Source organism: Salmo trutta, chromosome 4 (genome assembly GCF_901001165.1).
Source record: "Salmo trutta chromosome 4, fSalTru1.1, whole genome shotgun sequence".
Lineage (NCBI taxonomy): Eukaryota > Metazoa > Chordata > Actinopteri > Salmoniformes > Salmonidae > Salmo > Salmo trutta.
Genome location: NC_042960.1, coordinates 29858870 through 29875103, shown reverse-complemented (window position 1 = coordinate 29875103; position 16234 = coordinate 29858870). Strand labels below are relative to the sequence as shown.

The 16234-nt window shown below is 42.4% G+C and overlaps 1 protein-coding gene across 1 annotated transcript in view; it reads left to right on the top strand.

Moving 5' to 3' along the window:
- The window catches only part of LOC115192204 (phosphatidylinositol 3-kinase regulatory subunit gamma), a 326582-nt gene that overhangs the window by 133533 nt on the left and 176815 nt on the right, over positions 1 to 16234 (top strand). Inside the window, exons 5-6 of the mRNA XM_029750441.1 lie at positions 489 to 620; positions 15937 to 16138. Coding sequence (XP_029606301.1) covers positions 489 to 620; positions 15937 to 16138 — 334 coding nt within the window. The remainder of the gene's footprint in view (positions 1 to 488; positions 621 to 15936; positions 16139 to 16234) is intronic.

Sequence of the window (16234 nt, the reverse complement as noted above, 5' to 3'; positions counted from 1 at the left end):
AATCAATGCTTGTCCTACTGTGTGTCACGGCTTGTCTTCCCCTAATGCAATGAACCTGATCACCCAGGTCAGACACACACACACATATTATCTCTGTGACTGTTTTGTCCACATCCCGCTGGTTTAGGGCATTCTTTCCCTGTATGTAGTACATCTGGGAAGTTCTTTATCTGTTTCTAACTGATATGTGCCTGTTTCCCCAGAGCTAAATGACCCTGACACTCCTTTGACTCATTTCATTACAGCTCAGAATACCATCCAGTGTCAGGCTGCTGCTGTACCAACACTTCTGTCTCCACTAGTACAGCTGAAAAATGAGCTGCCAGTCACATTTCATTTTTTTGTGTTCTCTTGTAAATTTCATAGGATTGAAGAATTTGTGATTCTTAACACAAGTCTCTTTCTCGTACTCTCGTCCTCCCTCTCGTACTCTCTTCCTCCCTCTCGTACTCTCTTCCTCCCTCCTATTCTCCCTCCCTCCTTCTCAGACCCAGTCTCAGTGGATGTGGACCAGTATGAAGAGGCAGTGTTGTCTGATACTCTGAGGGGTTTCCTCCAGGACCTGCCCTCCCCCATCATCCCAGCTGTGGTCTACAGTGAACTGGTCTACACTGCCCAAGGTACAGTAACAGTACACTCACAATGGTAATGATTAACTAACATCAAACATCACAGTCCATAATCAGCTAGGCCATATGGAATAGATACAGTTTGCACAGACTTATTGCGGCTAGCCCATCACAGAATTCTGCTGTCACTTGAAATAAGGTTAAGTTCTGAACAATTTTAACCCAGGATTAAAGGGATACATCGGAATGAGGTCCTTCATCTACTTCCCCAGAGTTAGATGAACTCGTGGATACTATTTTTATGTCTCTGTGTCCAGTATGAAGGAAGTTAGAGTTAGTTTTGTGAGCCAATGCTAACTACCATTAGCGCAATGACTGGCAGACTATGGGTATCTGCTAGAATGCTAGAAGATGTTAGCATATACCCATATACTTCCAGTCATTATGCTAACGCTAGTTATGTTAGTTGTGTTATGCTAGAGACAAAACAATGGTATCCACAAGTTCATCTGACTCTGGGGAAGTAGATAAATGCCCTCATTGCCAAAATCCCAAAGTGTCCCTTTAACACTAGAACCGCCTGATCTTTCTGCCTATAAGTACCCGCTAGAGAACATTGCCTGGCGTTCCTTTAGCATAACATATGCATCAGATGCATATCAACCCGCAAAGTGCAGCAAACATAAGCACCAATTCTTGATAAATAGTGCATAAACTATTATAAAGGATTAATTGTATGAAGAAATATTAGTGGAAATATACACATAAAAAGAAAATATACAATAGTAAAGGATATGTTTTGTGTAGTTCTACAAAGTCATAGAAAGAATGTAGGCCTGTAGCCTATTTTAATTTCTCTTACAATAAAAACATTTGTGTAATCTATTTGATCAACTTTATTTGTAGATTTAATTAGTAATAGAGTTATAGTAATTAATAATGTCCAGTTCCAGCTTATTTTGACAAATTTGAACGAAAAAGATAATAAATTATATAACCAACCAGGTGCGCAGGTGAAATTATCTGCTGTATTCCTAAACAACATCATGTACAATTGTAAAGGATGAATGGCATAAATAAATAGTATATTTTAATTTTAAGTTTACTATTTTACTAGTTTTTGCTTAGTAGCCAGAGCAATGCTGCCGCACGGACAGCACAGATATTCTTGGAAAAAGTGACATTTGGAAATAGAGCTGCACCACTTGAATTATGAGAGTTATTTGACAAAGGTAAGTGTAATAGAAACTGCAGAATATGCTCTGCTCTGTCTGATACTATATATAAAATGTTTTACCTCCATGTGACTCTGAAGGAAGATTTGATAAAGTGATGATCCATTCCCTGCATCTTTACATGTAAATTACAGATGCGCCCATCTCTTCATGTACAATTTGACAACTGATAGGCCTAATATTGTCACTCATCAGATTATTGTCAATTTAATATTGTCTATACTGTTGTGTGTTTATTAGTTTTGGTACAATTTAGGTGTCGTTTCGATGGGCCAGCTGTGCAGGCTGACTGGCATCATTTGTTTCCCGCATGTTTTCATTTCCCTTCCAGTAACAGCTTCTTTTTACAAAGTAAACATAAAAGAGAATGGTATCAACTCGCAAGGCTTGCGGTCAAATTATTAACATGAGAGCTAACGCTGATAAATAGGGATATGGCGCCGGAGGGGAGGGCTGCCATTTTACGGGCTCCTAACCAACTGTGCTATTTTATTAGTTTTTTCACATTGTTTGTAACTCATTTTGTATATAATGTAGCTGCTACTGTGAAGGATATACTGCTTTGTAGAGACAAGGCCTAAATCCCCGTTATCAGCGTAAAGAAAAGGCAGAGAAAAAGGGGGAGGAGGGTGTCTATTTGTCAATAACTGCTGGTGTGCGATGTCTAAGCGTCCCACCTACTCAACAGCCAGTTGAATCCCGTGGCGCGTTATTCAAATACCTTAGAAATGCTATTACTTCAATTTCTCAAAAATATGACTATTTTACACCATTTTAAAGACAAGACTCTCGTTAATCTAACCACACTGTCCGATTTCAAAAAGGCTTTACAACGAAAGCAAAACATTACATTATGTCAGCAGAGTACCCAGCCATAAATAATCAGACACCCATTTTTCAAGCTAGCATATAATGTCACATAAACCCAAACCACAGCTAAATGCAGCACTAACCTTTGATGATCTTCATCAGATGACAATCTTAGGACATTATGTTATACAATACATGCATGTCTGTTCAATCAAGTTCATATTTATATCAAAAACCAGCTTTTTACATTAGCAGGTGACTAGCATGTGACTAGCATTCCCACCGAACACTTCCGGTGAATTTACTAAATTACTCACGATAAACGTTCACAAAAAACATAACAATTATTTAAAGAATTATAGATACAGAACTCCTATATGCACTCGCTATGTCCGATTTTAAAATAGCTTTTCGGTGAAAGCACATTTTGCAATATTCTAAGTAGATAGCCCGGCATCACAGGGCTAGCTATTTAGACACCCAGCAAGTTTAGCACTCACCAAAGTCAGATTTACTATAAGAAAAATGTTATTACCTTTGCTGTTCTTCGTCAGAATGCACTCCCGGGACTTCTACTTCAATAACAAATGTTGGTTTGGTCCCAAATAATCCATTGTTATATCCAAATAGCGGCGTTTGGTTCGTGCGTTCAAGACACTATCCAAAAGGGTAAATAAGGGTGACGAGCACGACGCATTTCGTGACAAAAAAATTCTAAATATTCCATTACCGTACTTCGAAGCATGTCAACCGCTGTTTAAAATCAATTTTTATGCCATTTTTCTTATAAAAAAACGATAATATTCCGACCAGGAAATCGTTTTTTAATACAAAGAGAGCGAAAGTAAAAGCATGGGATCCCCTCATGCACGAGCCTCAGTCTGATGGCCCTCTGATAGAGCACTTGCCAAAAGCGCTAATGTGTTTCAGCCAGCGCCTGGAATTACATCATTCAGCTTTTTCCTGCCTTCTGAGAGCCTATGGGAGCCGTAGGAAGTGTCACGTAACAGCAGAGATCCCCTGTTTTGGATAGAGATGAGCAAGGAGGGCAAGAAATGGTCAGACAGGCCACTTCCTGTAAGGAATCTTCTCAGGTTTTTGCCTGCCATATGAGTTCTGTTATACTCACAGACACCATTCAAACAGTTTTAGAAACTTGAGGGTGTTTTCTATCCAAAGCCAATAATTATATGCATATTCTAGTTACTGGGCAGGAGTAGTAACCAGATTAAATCGGGTACGTTTTTTATCCGGCCGTGCAAATACTGCCCCCTATCCCCAACAGGTTAAAGAAGTCTCGAGGTATTGCTCTCCTGAGGTAGAATACCGGTGACTTTAATGCAGGCAAAAATCAGTTTTACCTCATTTCTACCAGCATATCACATGTGCAACCAGAGGGGAAAAAAAACTCTAGACCACCTTTACTCTACACACAGAGACGCGTACAATGCTCTCCCTCGCCCTCCATTTGGCAAATCTGACCATAATTCTGTCCTGATTCCTGCTTACAGGCAAAACATTTAAGCAGGAAGTACCAGTGACTCGCTCAATACGGAAGTGGTCAGATGATGCAGATGCTACACTACATGATTGTTTTGCTAGCACAGACTGGAATATGTTCTGGGATTCATCCAATGGCATTGAGGAGTGTACCACCTCAATCACCGGCTTCATCAATAAGTACATCGACAACATCGTCCCAACAGTGACCGTACGTACATTTCCCAACCAGAAGCCATGGATTACAGGCAACATCCGCACCGAGCTAATGGCTAGAGCTGCTACTTTCAAGGAGTCCGGATGCTTATCCCACTATGCCCTCAGATGAACCATCAAACAGGCAAAACATCAATACAACACTAAGATTGAATCCTACTACACCAGCTCTGACACAAGTCGGATGTGGCAGGGCTTGAAAACTATTACGGACTACAAAGGGAAACAGCGAGCTGCCCAGTGACACTAAAAACTAAAAGCCTTGTATACTCACTTCGAGGCAAGCATTAAGGAAGCATGTGTGACAGCACCAGCTGTTCCGGACGACTGTGATCACGCTCTCCGTAGCCGATGTGAGCAAGACAGAAATACACAAAGAAACAACATATTTACACTTAATTATATTCATGATTTCTTACTCCAAACGGGTGCAAAGTATATGATTACTATGAGAGTAGTTTCTAAATGTACCAAGTATTATGTCTCTCTCTCTCTCCCTCTCTATCGCCTTTGTAACAAGCCGCCATATTGTGTCAGTCCGCTAGGGACCTGTTTAAATGTATTAAGTGTGTATGTTTATCCTGTGTTACCATTTAGTTAGTAAATAAATAATTAAATCAATTTGATGTAGTACTGAATTATAAGTAAGCTTGGGGTTTTTGCAGATGCGGGAGGTTACAACTGTTCAGAATGATGATAAGATACGAGGTTATGATTATTAAGTAGACTGTTTTATGGATGTGATAGGTAAAGACCTTTAGAGTTTAATTCAGGAGATGGTAACTCTTTAAACAGCCGCTCTCGTGGTGCCCCAAATTCCTAATGAGTTAATTGTTACATTACTAATTGAATCGGGTAACAATTAAACATAGTTAGTTGATTAGATAAATAACAGTCATCAGATTCATGAATGTAAAGTCACAACAAACGTTTTAACAACCAAGATGCCATTTTCTGTAGGCTACAGCAATGATATGTTGGAACCGAAACTTGGCATGGACATTTAGCCTACAACACCTTTAAACTGGTAGAAGATTCGCACAGTGTCATTAGTGATGATATGATACGGCGCACTGACAGGGGGGTCAGGTGTGTGGGTCAGGTGTTCTTAATGGTTTGTATACTCAGTGTATAAATGACACTTGGTCCATTTAGTTGTCCGAACCATTGGCTTTCTGGTTCTGGTTAACTTTTTAATGTCCCTGAGATGCAGGCTTGTGATCAACACATTTAACAAGCTCTGGGTTTATTAATTTGTCTGTACAGTCGGCTTTGTTAACCTAGGCTGTGTATAGTAATCATTAGCTAATCTACAGTGGGGGGAAAAAGTATTTGATCCCCTGCTGATTTTGTACGTTTGCCCACTGACAAAGAAAGGATCAGTCTATAATTTTAATGGTAAGTTTATTTGAACAGTGAGAGACAGAATAACAACAAAAATATCCAGAAAACGCATGTCAAAAATGTTATAAATTGATTTGCATTTTAATGAGGGAAATAAGTATTTGACCCCCTCTCAATCAGAAAGATTTCTGTCTCCCAGGTGTCTTTTATACAGGTAACGAGCTGAGATTAGGAGCACACTCTTAAAGGGAGTGCTCCTAACCACAGCTTGTTACCTGTAAAAAAGACACCTGTCCACAGAAGCAATCAATCAATCAGATTCCAAACTCTCCACCATGGCCAAGACCAAAGAGCTCTCCAAGGATGTCAGGGACAAGATTGTAGACCTACACAAGGCTGGAATGGGCGACAAGACCATTGCCAACCAGCTTGGTGAGAAGGTGACAACATTTGGTGCGATTATTCGCAAATGGAACACAAAAGAACTGTCAATATCCCTCAGCCTGGGGCTCCATGCAAGATCTCACCTCCTGGAGTTGCAATGATCATGAGAACGGTGAGGAATCAGCCCAGAACTACACGGGAGGATCTTGTTAATGATCTGAAGGCAGCTGGGACCACAGTCACCAAGAAAACAATTGGTAACACACTACGCCGTGAAGGACTGAAATACTGCAGCGCCCGCAAGGTCCCCCTGCTCAAGAATACATATACAGGCCTGTCTGAAGTCTGCCAATGAACATCTGAATGACTCAGAGGACAACTGGTGAAAGTGTTGTGGTCAGATGAGACCAAAATGGAGCTCTTTGACATCAACTCAACTCGCCGTGTTTGGAGGAGAAGGAATGCTGCCTGTGACCCCAAGAACACCATCTCCACCGTCAAACATGGAGGTGGAAACATTATGCTTTGGGGGTGTTTTTCTGCTAAGGGGACAGGACAACTTCACCGCATCAAAGGGACAATGGACGGGGCCATGTACCGTCAAATCTTGGGTGAAAACCTCCTTCCCTCAGCCAGGGCATTGAAAATGGGTCGTGGATAGGTATTCCAGCATGATAATGACCCAAAACACACGGCCAAGGCAACAAAGGAGTGGCTCATGAAGAAGCACATTAAGGTCCTGGAGTGGCCTAGCCAGTCTCCAGACCTTAATCCCATAGAAATTATGTGGAGGGAGCTGAAGGTTCGAGTTGCCAAACGTCAGCCTCGAAACCTTAGTGACTTGGAGAAGATCTGCAAAGAGGAGTGGGACAAAATCCCTCCTGAGATGTGTGCAAACCTGGTGGCCAACTACAAGAAACGTCTGACCTCTGTGATTGCCAACAAGGGTTTTGCCACCAAGTACTAAGTCATGTTTTGCAGAGGGATCAAATACTTATTTCCCTCATTAAAATGCAAATCATTTTATAACATTTTTTACATGTTTTTCTGGATTTTTTTGTTGTTATTCTGTCTCTCACTGTTCAAATAAACGTACTATTAAAATTATAGACTGATGTTTTCTTTGTAAATGGGCAAATGTACAAAATCAGCAGGGGATCAAATACTTTTTTCCCCCACTGTACATGCTTGTCTCTCTGTCTGTCATGCTGCAGAGAACTCAGCCTGTCTTTCCCGGGCTCTCTCTCTCTATGACGATCGTCACCAATTCCCCAACCCACTTTACCTGTCCTCCCTTTCCTTCCTCCCTCAGCTCCTTTCTCTGATTTTTTTTCCTTCATTTTCTTGATCTGCATTACACCTAATCCTCTTCAATACCATCCCAAATCCCCCTATTGTGGATTCTGTCACACATGAAAAGCCTCCTAAACCCATTTCTATAAACCCTTCTCTCTGCGAGGTAGACCAACTGACCAGCCTGCGGGGAGGGTCACGGTCAGTCTGACCGACCATGCGACTGACTGTGTAACCATAACGTCAGCAGACTCCGGCCAAGTGTCTCAGTCTCATCCCTTTGTGTCTGTCTGTCTCAGACAAGAGAAGTGGTCAGTCATTCTATTGGCATAATCTAGATTCAGGTTGACCTCTCTAAGAACCCAGGGCAAAGGGCCAGCTTTCCCATCATTACATACCCAACTGGACTGAACAAAGGGGGGTAGCTATAGTTAAGGTAACTGATGTCTATACAGACTTCCAAGAAAGCCATTGGACCGGTCAGCTGTCCTAGCACCAGACCTGGGTTCAAATACATGTGTATTTGAATATTTGTTATTTAAATACTTATTTTCTGTGTATTTGAGTATTTTCAAATAATTTCCTATAAATAGCCTACTATTTGAAGGTATTTTCAAATACTTATTTTAAATACTATTTTCAAATACGTAGGTTCAATGCATGGGAGTGTATTTGAGTCAGTGTATTTCTGTATTTCCAAATACATTCCAATACTCAACTACTTGTCTTTTCCCCCAAAAAATACCTAAATACTTATTTACAAATGTTTTTGAAAATAATTGAAATACCCTAAATAGTATTTGAACCCAGGTCTGCCTAGCACCCAGCTCTAACCCTCCCTTTCTCCCTCCTCTCTGGGCTGCCCAGTGTCCTTGTGCCCAGTAGGTCAGATCCATATGGGAAGCCTTTCCTCCTTTCCGTCCGTCCTGCTTTCCTTCCATCCTCCGATCCTCCCGGGTCTGCCCAGTGTCCAGTGTCCTTAGGGACAGATGGAAAGCCACTCGACCAATCAGTGGCACCCAAAGGTCCTCCCCCCCTTCCTCTGTGCCCATTCCCAGTGTCCAGTAGGTTCTCGGGGTCAGATGGACAGGCCAAGTTCCCAGCCTTGTCCTCTATTGAGTCAGGGTCAGATTGTATTAATGAGGACCGAGGGGACAGGGAAGGGCGATAACGGGATGTGCTCCAGACGGGATGTGGATGGATTTTGGGGGAGGGAGAGCAGGGGGTCTGGGTGGGTAGTGGTCATCGGCTGCGTCTGTGGTCTGACGAGGCGAGACGAGAGAAGGTCAACACAGCTGACCTCTACCAGATCAGGCGGATTGGCCAACCATATATAATCTAACAGCTCTGACCGACACACAGCCCCCCGACACACTCCCACACACGCACACACAAACACACACCCTCCATCTCCACACACATGACCGTTGCCCTGCCATCACCTCCTCCGTCACCTGTGCCCAAGCACCTGCCACTTTGCCCTCCCACTCTTCAAGTGCCCTTTTGGGTGGTGGTATAATTATATATTTTTTGTATACAGTTTTTGTTGTTGTTGTTGTTCTGAAGCCACTTCCCCAAAGTTATCTTGACGTTGTCAAGTTTGCCACCCCCCACTCCTACTCTGTCCTTTGGTCTGCCCTGTACAGAGCTCACGTGCGCCTGTTTCCAAGTCTGGGTACCCTTTTAAAATTTTTAACACCTGCCCCCTGAAAGGTATGTGCATGGCCCTGCTAACTTTTGACCCCTGACCCTAAGACACTTATCTCATATAAGCACCCTTGGCCAGCCTTAACCAGCACTAATGGCCCCAGGCGTGGGTGGAACTCATTAAGAGAAAGGCCAGCCTCAGCCAGGCAACAAGAGCAGCTTACAGGAGAGTAGTCCTTATCACTAGACATGAGGTGCTCTATACTGAACACTTATGGTGCTGCATTCTGCTCTGTCTGCAGCTAAAATACACACGCACGCACGCACGCACACACACACACACACACACACACACACACACACACACACACACACACACACCACTAAGGCTCAACTCAAACACTCTCAGCTAAAATTCACAATGTCAGTCAGGATAGACAGATTTACTGAGGTCATACTGCTGGTTGTGGGTTAAGTCCAGAGCACTTTGAGTTATTGGGATCAATCACAAACATGGGTTTTAACACTGAAAACCCTGCAAGGTCCAAATGCACCACTCTAATAGGTCAATATGGATCACATTCTGCTACCTCCATGTAGATTATGTGTGAATGAAGATAGCTAGCTGCATTAGATTTTAGTACCTATTATGTAGTTAATACAGAGGTTCAATCAGTAAGTCTGGTCTGAATGGCTAGATCGCTTTAATTTAATTCAGTAAGCACAATGTAATTATCTTTGCTGGGCATAGTGGAATGTATATGTTAGTATTAGAAACATTATAATCATCAGCACACAGGGCCGGATTAATGCAGGGGTTTACCAGGGCTGAAGCCCCTGGGCCCAGGCCCGTAATAAAACAAAAAAGGAAATATATACACTATATATTATATATACAGTGTATATTATATATGAAGTATATATTTAGTATTTTTTTTGTTGCAACCGCCAACCACAGGAGGACTCAGGATCCCGCTCTCAAGAAGGCTGCAGTTTAAGCAGCATCTGCGCCAAATATACAGCTTGTTGCGTTGTGGCTATAGACATATAATCCATAGAACGGTTTGAAACCTCTTACCCTGTCAATTTGACTGTTGGGTGCACTAGCAATGCCGGCCAGTCCTAACTTGAATGGGAACTGCCATCTATGGATTATATTTCTTGAGATAGGCTATTGCCACAACAAGTAGCCTATGGCTTCATCATCAATTGGTGAGTCAGTGTGCCACTGGACATGTTATTTAGTAGCTTACTGTAGCCTATAATATATATGTATAAACAGTGCCTTGCAAAAGTATTCATCCCCCTTGGTGTTTTTCCTATTTTGTTGCATTACAACCTGTAATTTATTTGGATTTCATGTAATGGACAAACACAAAATAGTCCAAATTGGTGAAGTGAAATGAAAAAAATAACTTGTTTCAAAAAAGTAAAAATTGAAAAGTTGTGCATGCATACTGTATGTATTCACCCCCTTTGCTACAAAGCCTCTAAATAAGATCTGGTGCAACCAATTACCTTCAGAAGTTACATAATTAGTTAAATAAAGTCCACCTGTGTGCAATCTAAGTGTCACATGATCTCAGAATATATTCACCTGTTCTGAAAGGCCCCAGAGACTGCAACACCACTAAGCAAGGGGCACCACCAAGCAAGCGGCAGCATGAAGACCAAGGAGCTCTCCAAACAGGTCAGGGACAAAGTTGTTGAGAAGTACAGATCATGGTTGGGTTATAAAAAAATATCCACAACTTTGAACATCCCACGGAGCATGTCTGGCGCAAACCAACACCTCTCATCACCCTGAGAACACCATTCCTACAGTGAAGCATGGTGGTGGCAGCATCATGCTGTGGGGATGTTTTTCATCGGCAGGGACTGGGAAACTGGTCAGAATTGAAGGAATGATGGATGGCGCTAAATACAGGGAAATTCTTGAGGGAAACCTGTTTCAGTCTTCCAGAGATTTGAGACTGCGACGAAGGTTCATCTTCCAGCAGGACAATGACCCAAAGCATGCTGCTAAAGCAACACTTGAGTGGGTTAAGGGGAAACATGTAAATGTCTTGGAATGGCCTAGTCAAAGCCCAGACCTCAACCGATTGAGAATCTGTGGTATGACTTAAAGATTGCTGTACACCAGTGGAACACATCCAACTTGAAGGAGCCGGAGAAGTTTTTCCTTGAAGAATGGGTAAAAATCCCAGTGGCTAGGTGTGCCAAGCTTATAGAGACAGACCCCAAGATACTTGCAACTGTAATTGCTGCAAAAGGTGGCTCTACAAAGTATTGACTTTGAAGGGGTGAATAGTTATGCACGCTCAAGTTTTCCGTTTTTTTGTCTTATTCCTTGTTTGTTTCACAATAAAAAATATTTAGCATCTTCAAAGTGGTAGGCATGTTGTGTAAATCAAATGATACAACCCCCCCCCCCAAAATCTATTTTAATTCCAGGTTGTAAGAGAACAAAATAGAAAAAATGCCAAAGGGGGTAAATACTTTCGCAAGCCACTATATATATATATATATATATATATATAGTTTACATACACTTAGGTTGGAGTCATTAAAACATGTTTTTCAACCACTCCACAAATTTCTTGTTAACAAACTATAGTTTTGGCAAGTTGGTTAGGACATCTACTTTGTGCATGACACAAGGAAGTTTTCCAACAATTGTTTACAGACATATTATTTCACTTATAATTCACTCTATCACAATTCCAGTGGGTCAGAAGTTTACATACACTAAATTGACTATGCCTTTAAACAGCTTGGAACATTCCAGAAAATGACGTCATTGCTTTAGAAGCTTCTGATAGGCTAATTGACATCATTTGAGTCAATTGGAGGTGTACCTGTGGATGTATTTCAAGGCCTACTTTCAAACTCAGTGCCTCTTTGCTTGACATCATGGGAAAATCAAAAGAAATCAGCCAAGACCTCAGAAAAACAATTTGTAGACCTCCACAAGTCTGGTTCATCCTTGGGAGCAATATCCAAACGCCTGAAGGTACCACGTTCATCTGTACAAACAATAGTACTAAAGTATAAACACCATGGGACCACGCAGCCATCATACTGCTCAGGAAGGAGACGTGTTCTGTCTCCTAGAGATGAACGTACTTTGGTGCGAAAAGTGCAAATCAATCCCAGAACATTAACAAAGGACCCTTTAAAGATGCTGTAGGAAACAGGTACAAAAGTACCTATATCCAGAGTAAAACGAGTCCTATATTGACATAACCTGAAAGGCCGCTTAGCAAGGAAGAAGCTACTGCTCCAAAACCTCCATAAAAAAGCCAGACTACGGTTTGCAAGTGCACGTGGGGACAAAGATCGTACTTTTTGGAGAATGTCCTCTGATCTGATGAAACAAAAATAGAACTGTTTGGCCATAGTGACCATCATTTTGTTTGGAGGAAAAAGGGGGAGGCTTGCAAGCCGAAGAACACCATCCCAACTGTGAAGCACAGGGGTTGCAGCATCATGTTGTGGGGGTGTTTTGCTGCAGGAGGGACTGGTGCACTTCACAAAATAGATGGCATCATGAGGATGTAAAATTATGTGGATATATTGGATCAACATCTCAAGACATCAGTCAGGAAGTTAAAGCTTGGTCGCAAATGGGTCTTCCAAATGGACAATGACCCCAAGCCTACTTCCAAAGTTGTGGCAAAATGGCTTAAGGACAACAAAGTCAAGGTATTGGAGTGGCCATTACAAAGCCATATAGACAATTTGTGGGCAGAACTGAAAAAGCATGTGCGAGCAAGGAGGCCTACAAACCTGACTCAGTTACACCAGCTCTGTCAGGAGGAATGGGCCAACATTCACCCAACTTAATCTGGGAAGCTTGTGGAAGGCTACCTGAAACGTTTGACCCAAGTTAAACAATTTAAAGGTAATGCTACCAAATACTAATTGAGCGTATGTAAACTTCTGACCCACTGGGAATGTGATGAAAGAAATTAAAGCTGAAATAAATTGTTCTCTCTACTATTATTCTGACATTTCACATTCTTAAAATAAAGTGGTGATCCTAACTGACCTAAAACAGGGAATTTTTACCAGGTTTAAATGTCAGGAATTGAGAAAAACTGAGTTTAAATGTTTTTGACTAAGGTGTATGTAAACTTCCGACTTCAACTGTACATATGAGATGAGTAATGCCAGATATGTAAACATTATTAAAGTGACTAGTGTTCTATTCCTTAAAGTGGCCAGTGATTTCTAGTCTATGCCTATAGGCAGCAGTCTCTAATGTGTTAGTGATGTTGGTTTAACAGTCTGATGGCCTTGAGATGGAAGCTGTTTTTCAGTCTCTCGGTCCTAGCTTTGATGTACTTGTACTGACCTCGCCTTCTGGATGATAACGGGGTGAACTGGCAGTGGCTCGGGTGGTTGATGTCCTTGATGATCTTTTTGGCCTTCCTGTGACATCGGGTGCTGTAGGTGTCCTGGAGGAAGGGTAGTTTGCCCCCGGTGATGCGTTGGGCAGACCGCACCACCCTCTGGACAGCCTTGTGGTTGCGGGCGGTGCAGTTGCCATACCAGGCGGTGATACAGCCCGACAGGATGCTTTCAATTGTGCATCTGTAAAGGTTTTTGAGGGTTTTAGGTGCCAAGCCAAATTTCTTTAGCTTCCTGAGGTTGAAGAGACTCTGTTGCGCCTCTGTGTGGGTGGTCCATTTCAGTTTGTTAGTGATGTGTACGCCAAGGAACTTAAAGCTTTCCACCTTCCCCACTGCGGTCCTGACAATGTAGATGGGGGGTGCACCCTCTGCTGTTTCCTGAAATCCACGATCATCTCCTTTGTTTTGTTGATGTTGAGTGAGAGGTTGTTTTCTAGGCACCACACTCCCAGAGCCCTCACCTCGTCCCTGTAGCCTGTCATCGACATTGGATTAAAGTAGAGACTCAGAGCTAAAAAATGGTATCTCATACACTAAAGTTGAGGAACAATGGGAAAGTAATTTTGCTTTGAAAGTTGATAAACTTGTAAACTCACTTTTGAGAAAATGGCCTTTCAATATTTTGGTACTACTATTGGAGAGCCCCTCTTTGTCTACACCCATTCAGCATCGTTCACACCCTCTTAAGCTTTAGCCCCACCCATCTCTTTAAGGATTCACATGTGAGGCTATGTACTAAACAACCAAATATATACTTTATATACTACGGGTATGTTCCTAAATTAAATCTGGAGTGCCAGAGTGTGCTCTGGCTGTTAAGTAACCTCAGAGCGTTGTCAGATTGTCCGTTCGTAAATTCAGAGCGTTTCACTCTTGGAGCGTTCAGAGCGCTCTGGCCGAGGAGTAGGATTGATCCAAGCGTTCTGACCTAACAACAGCAGTCAACACCAAGCTAACTGGCTAACGTTTGCTAGCTTGCTAGCTACTTCCAGACACAAATGAGAGAACAGCTCACTCGGACCATTTTATTCACCCGAGCAGAGCTGGTTAGGCTGTTTTTATGTTTTCCAGAGCATTGGTAACTGAAATTGTGCTGCTGGAAACAATTGAATTTAATTACATTTTTTTACCAACTGCTACTGACACCGGCCATATACAACGGGTGTTGAGCATTCGTATGTTCGTCAGTTATTCTGCGCTCTGGCACACTCAGACGAAAGTGCTCTGAAATCGGAGTAGATAGCCAGAGAGAATTTATCAGTTACGCCTATCAACAGTTGTCGCAGTGACTTCATAAACATTCTATTGAAATAGTTACTTGCATAGTGGAGTATTTAGCTAGCTAGATCTTATGGATGGATGGATGCTTCCCCCTCTCTGTCACGGATGCCATGGTTGCTCTTAGTTTGAAGATGTAATCCGGAGACAGGTGTTTTATACAACAGCCTTCTGTGTGTTCTCTTTTTGACTCCGTCTGCATATTTGCAATCAAACTCAGAATTTTCTCCATCTCCTTAGCTATCATACTCTAATTCCACTGATTTCAAAACTTGGTCCTCCATAAAGTGGAGAGCAACACTTATACAGTTCTACTACGTGATATCTTTCAAAAAAGCCACGTTAGAAAGGACTACCTACACATACTGATCAGCTCATGTTATAGACAGAGGCGTGCTACATGGCAGACCAATCCAAACTCATCTCTCGGCATGTCCAGCCCACTCATTATGTCAGCCAATCATGGCTAGTGGGAAGATTGCTGACTTTTCCCGTGGCTAAACAAACTAGGCTCGTGATTTAACAATCAAACTTTTTTCAAGTCCAATCAGTTTTCAACATTGATTCAACGTCATCACATTTAATTTTGGGGTTGAAATGACGTGGAAACAATGTTGATTCAGCCTGTTTTTTGCCCAGTGGGTATACTGTGTGAGTTCTTATGTACAGAGTCATTGTTATGGATGGTTTCTCCTTGGGAACAGCATCAAATCAAGGCTGGCCACAAAACATCGTTAAGCAGACTACAGAAGTGAATCTAGAATAGATAGTAGCTATGTGGCTTCTTTGAAAGAAGCCCTAGCTGCCAAGACAGAGCAGAGGAGAGGCACAGATGTCGTCTTGTTTGCAGGATGAAGAGAAGACCTGTGGTGAGAGCATCAATATGTCTGCTCCTCTCTAAACATTATTGTCTGAGCTGTGACAACACACAAAGGAGCTGAGCCTGATCCCAGGCCAGCCAGACTCCTGCTGGGTTAGTTGCTTTTTATTCAAATCTCCCAGTATATCTCTCAAATATTCAAAGAACCGAGTATATGTGTGTTCTGTTGCTAGTGCCTGGCTCTCTGTCCCAACACACACCACAGACACACACACACACAGACATACACACAGACACACACACACACACACACACACACACACACACACACACACACACACACACACACACACACACACACACACACAAACACAAATACAATACACACTTGTACTCATTCTCCCTTCTCTGTCTTCTCACTCCAGAAACTCAGAGCATGGAGGACTGTGGCGAGAAGTTGAAGAGGATCCTGGAGTCCCCCAGCGTGCCCCAGGCCAACCACCAGCTCCTGGTGCACCTCACCAGACACCTGGTTAAGGTGGCCCAGAGTGAAGCTCAGAACCAGGCCAGCCCCAGGCTTCTAGGCCAGGTCTTCAGTGAGGCCATCTTCAAACACTCCCACTTCAGGTAAGACTGATTGGTGCATTGATGAAGTGGTGTGGCTGGCTAAACTCTTAGATAGACAGGTGCTGTCTAGAACCTAAACGGGTTCTTTGGCTGTCC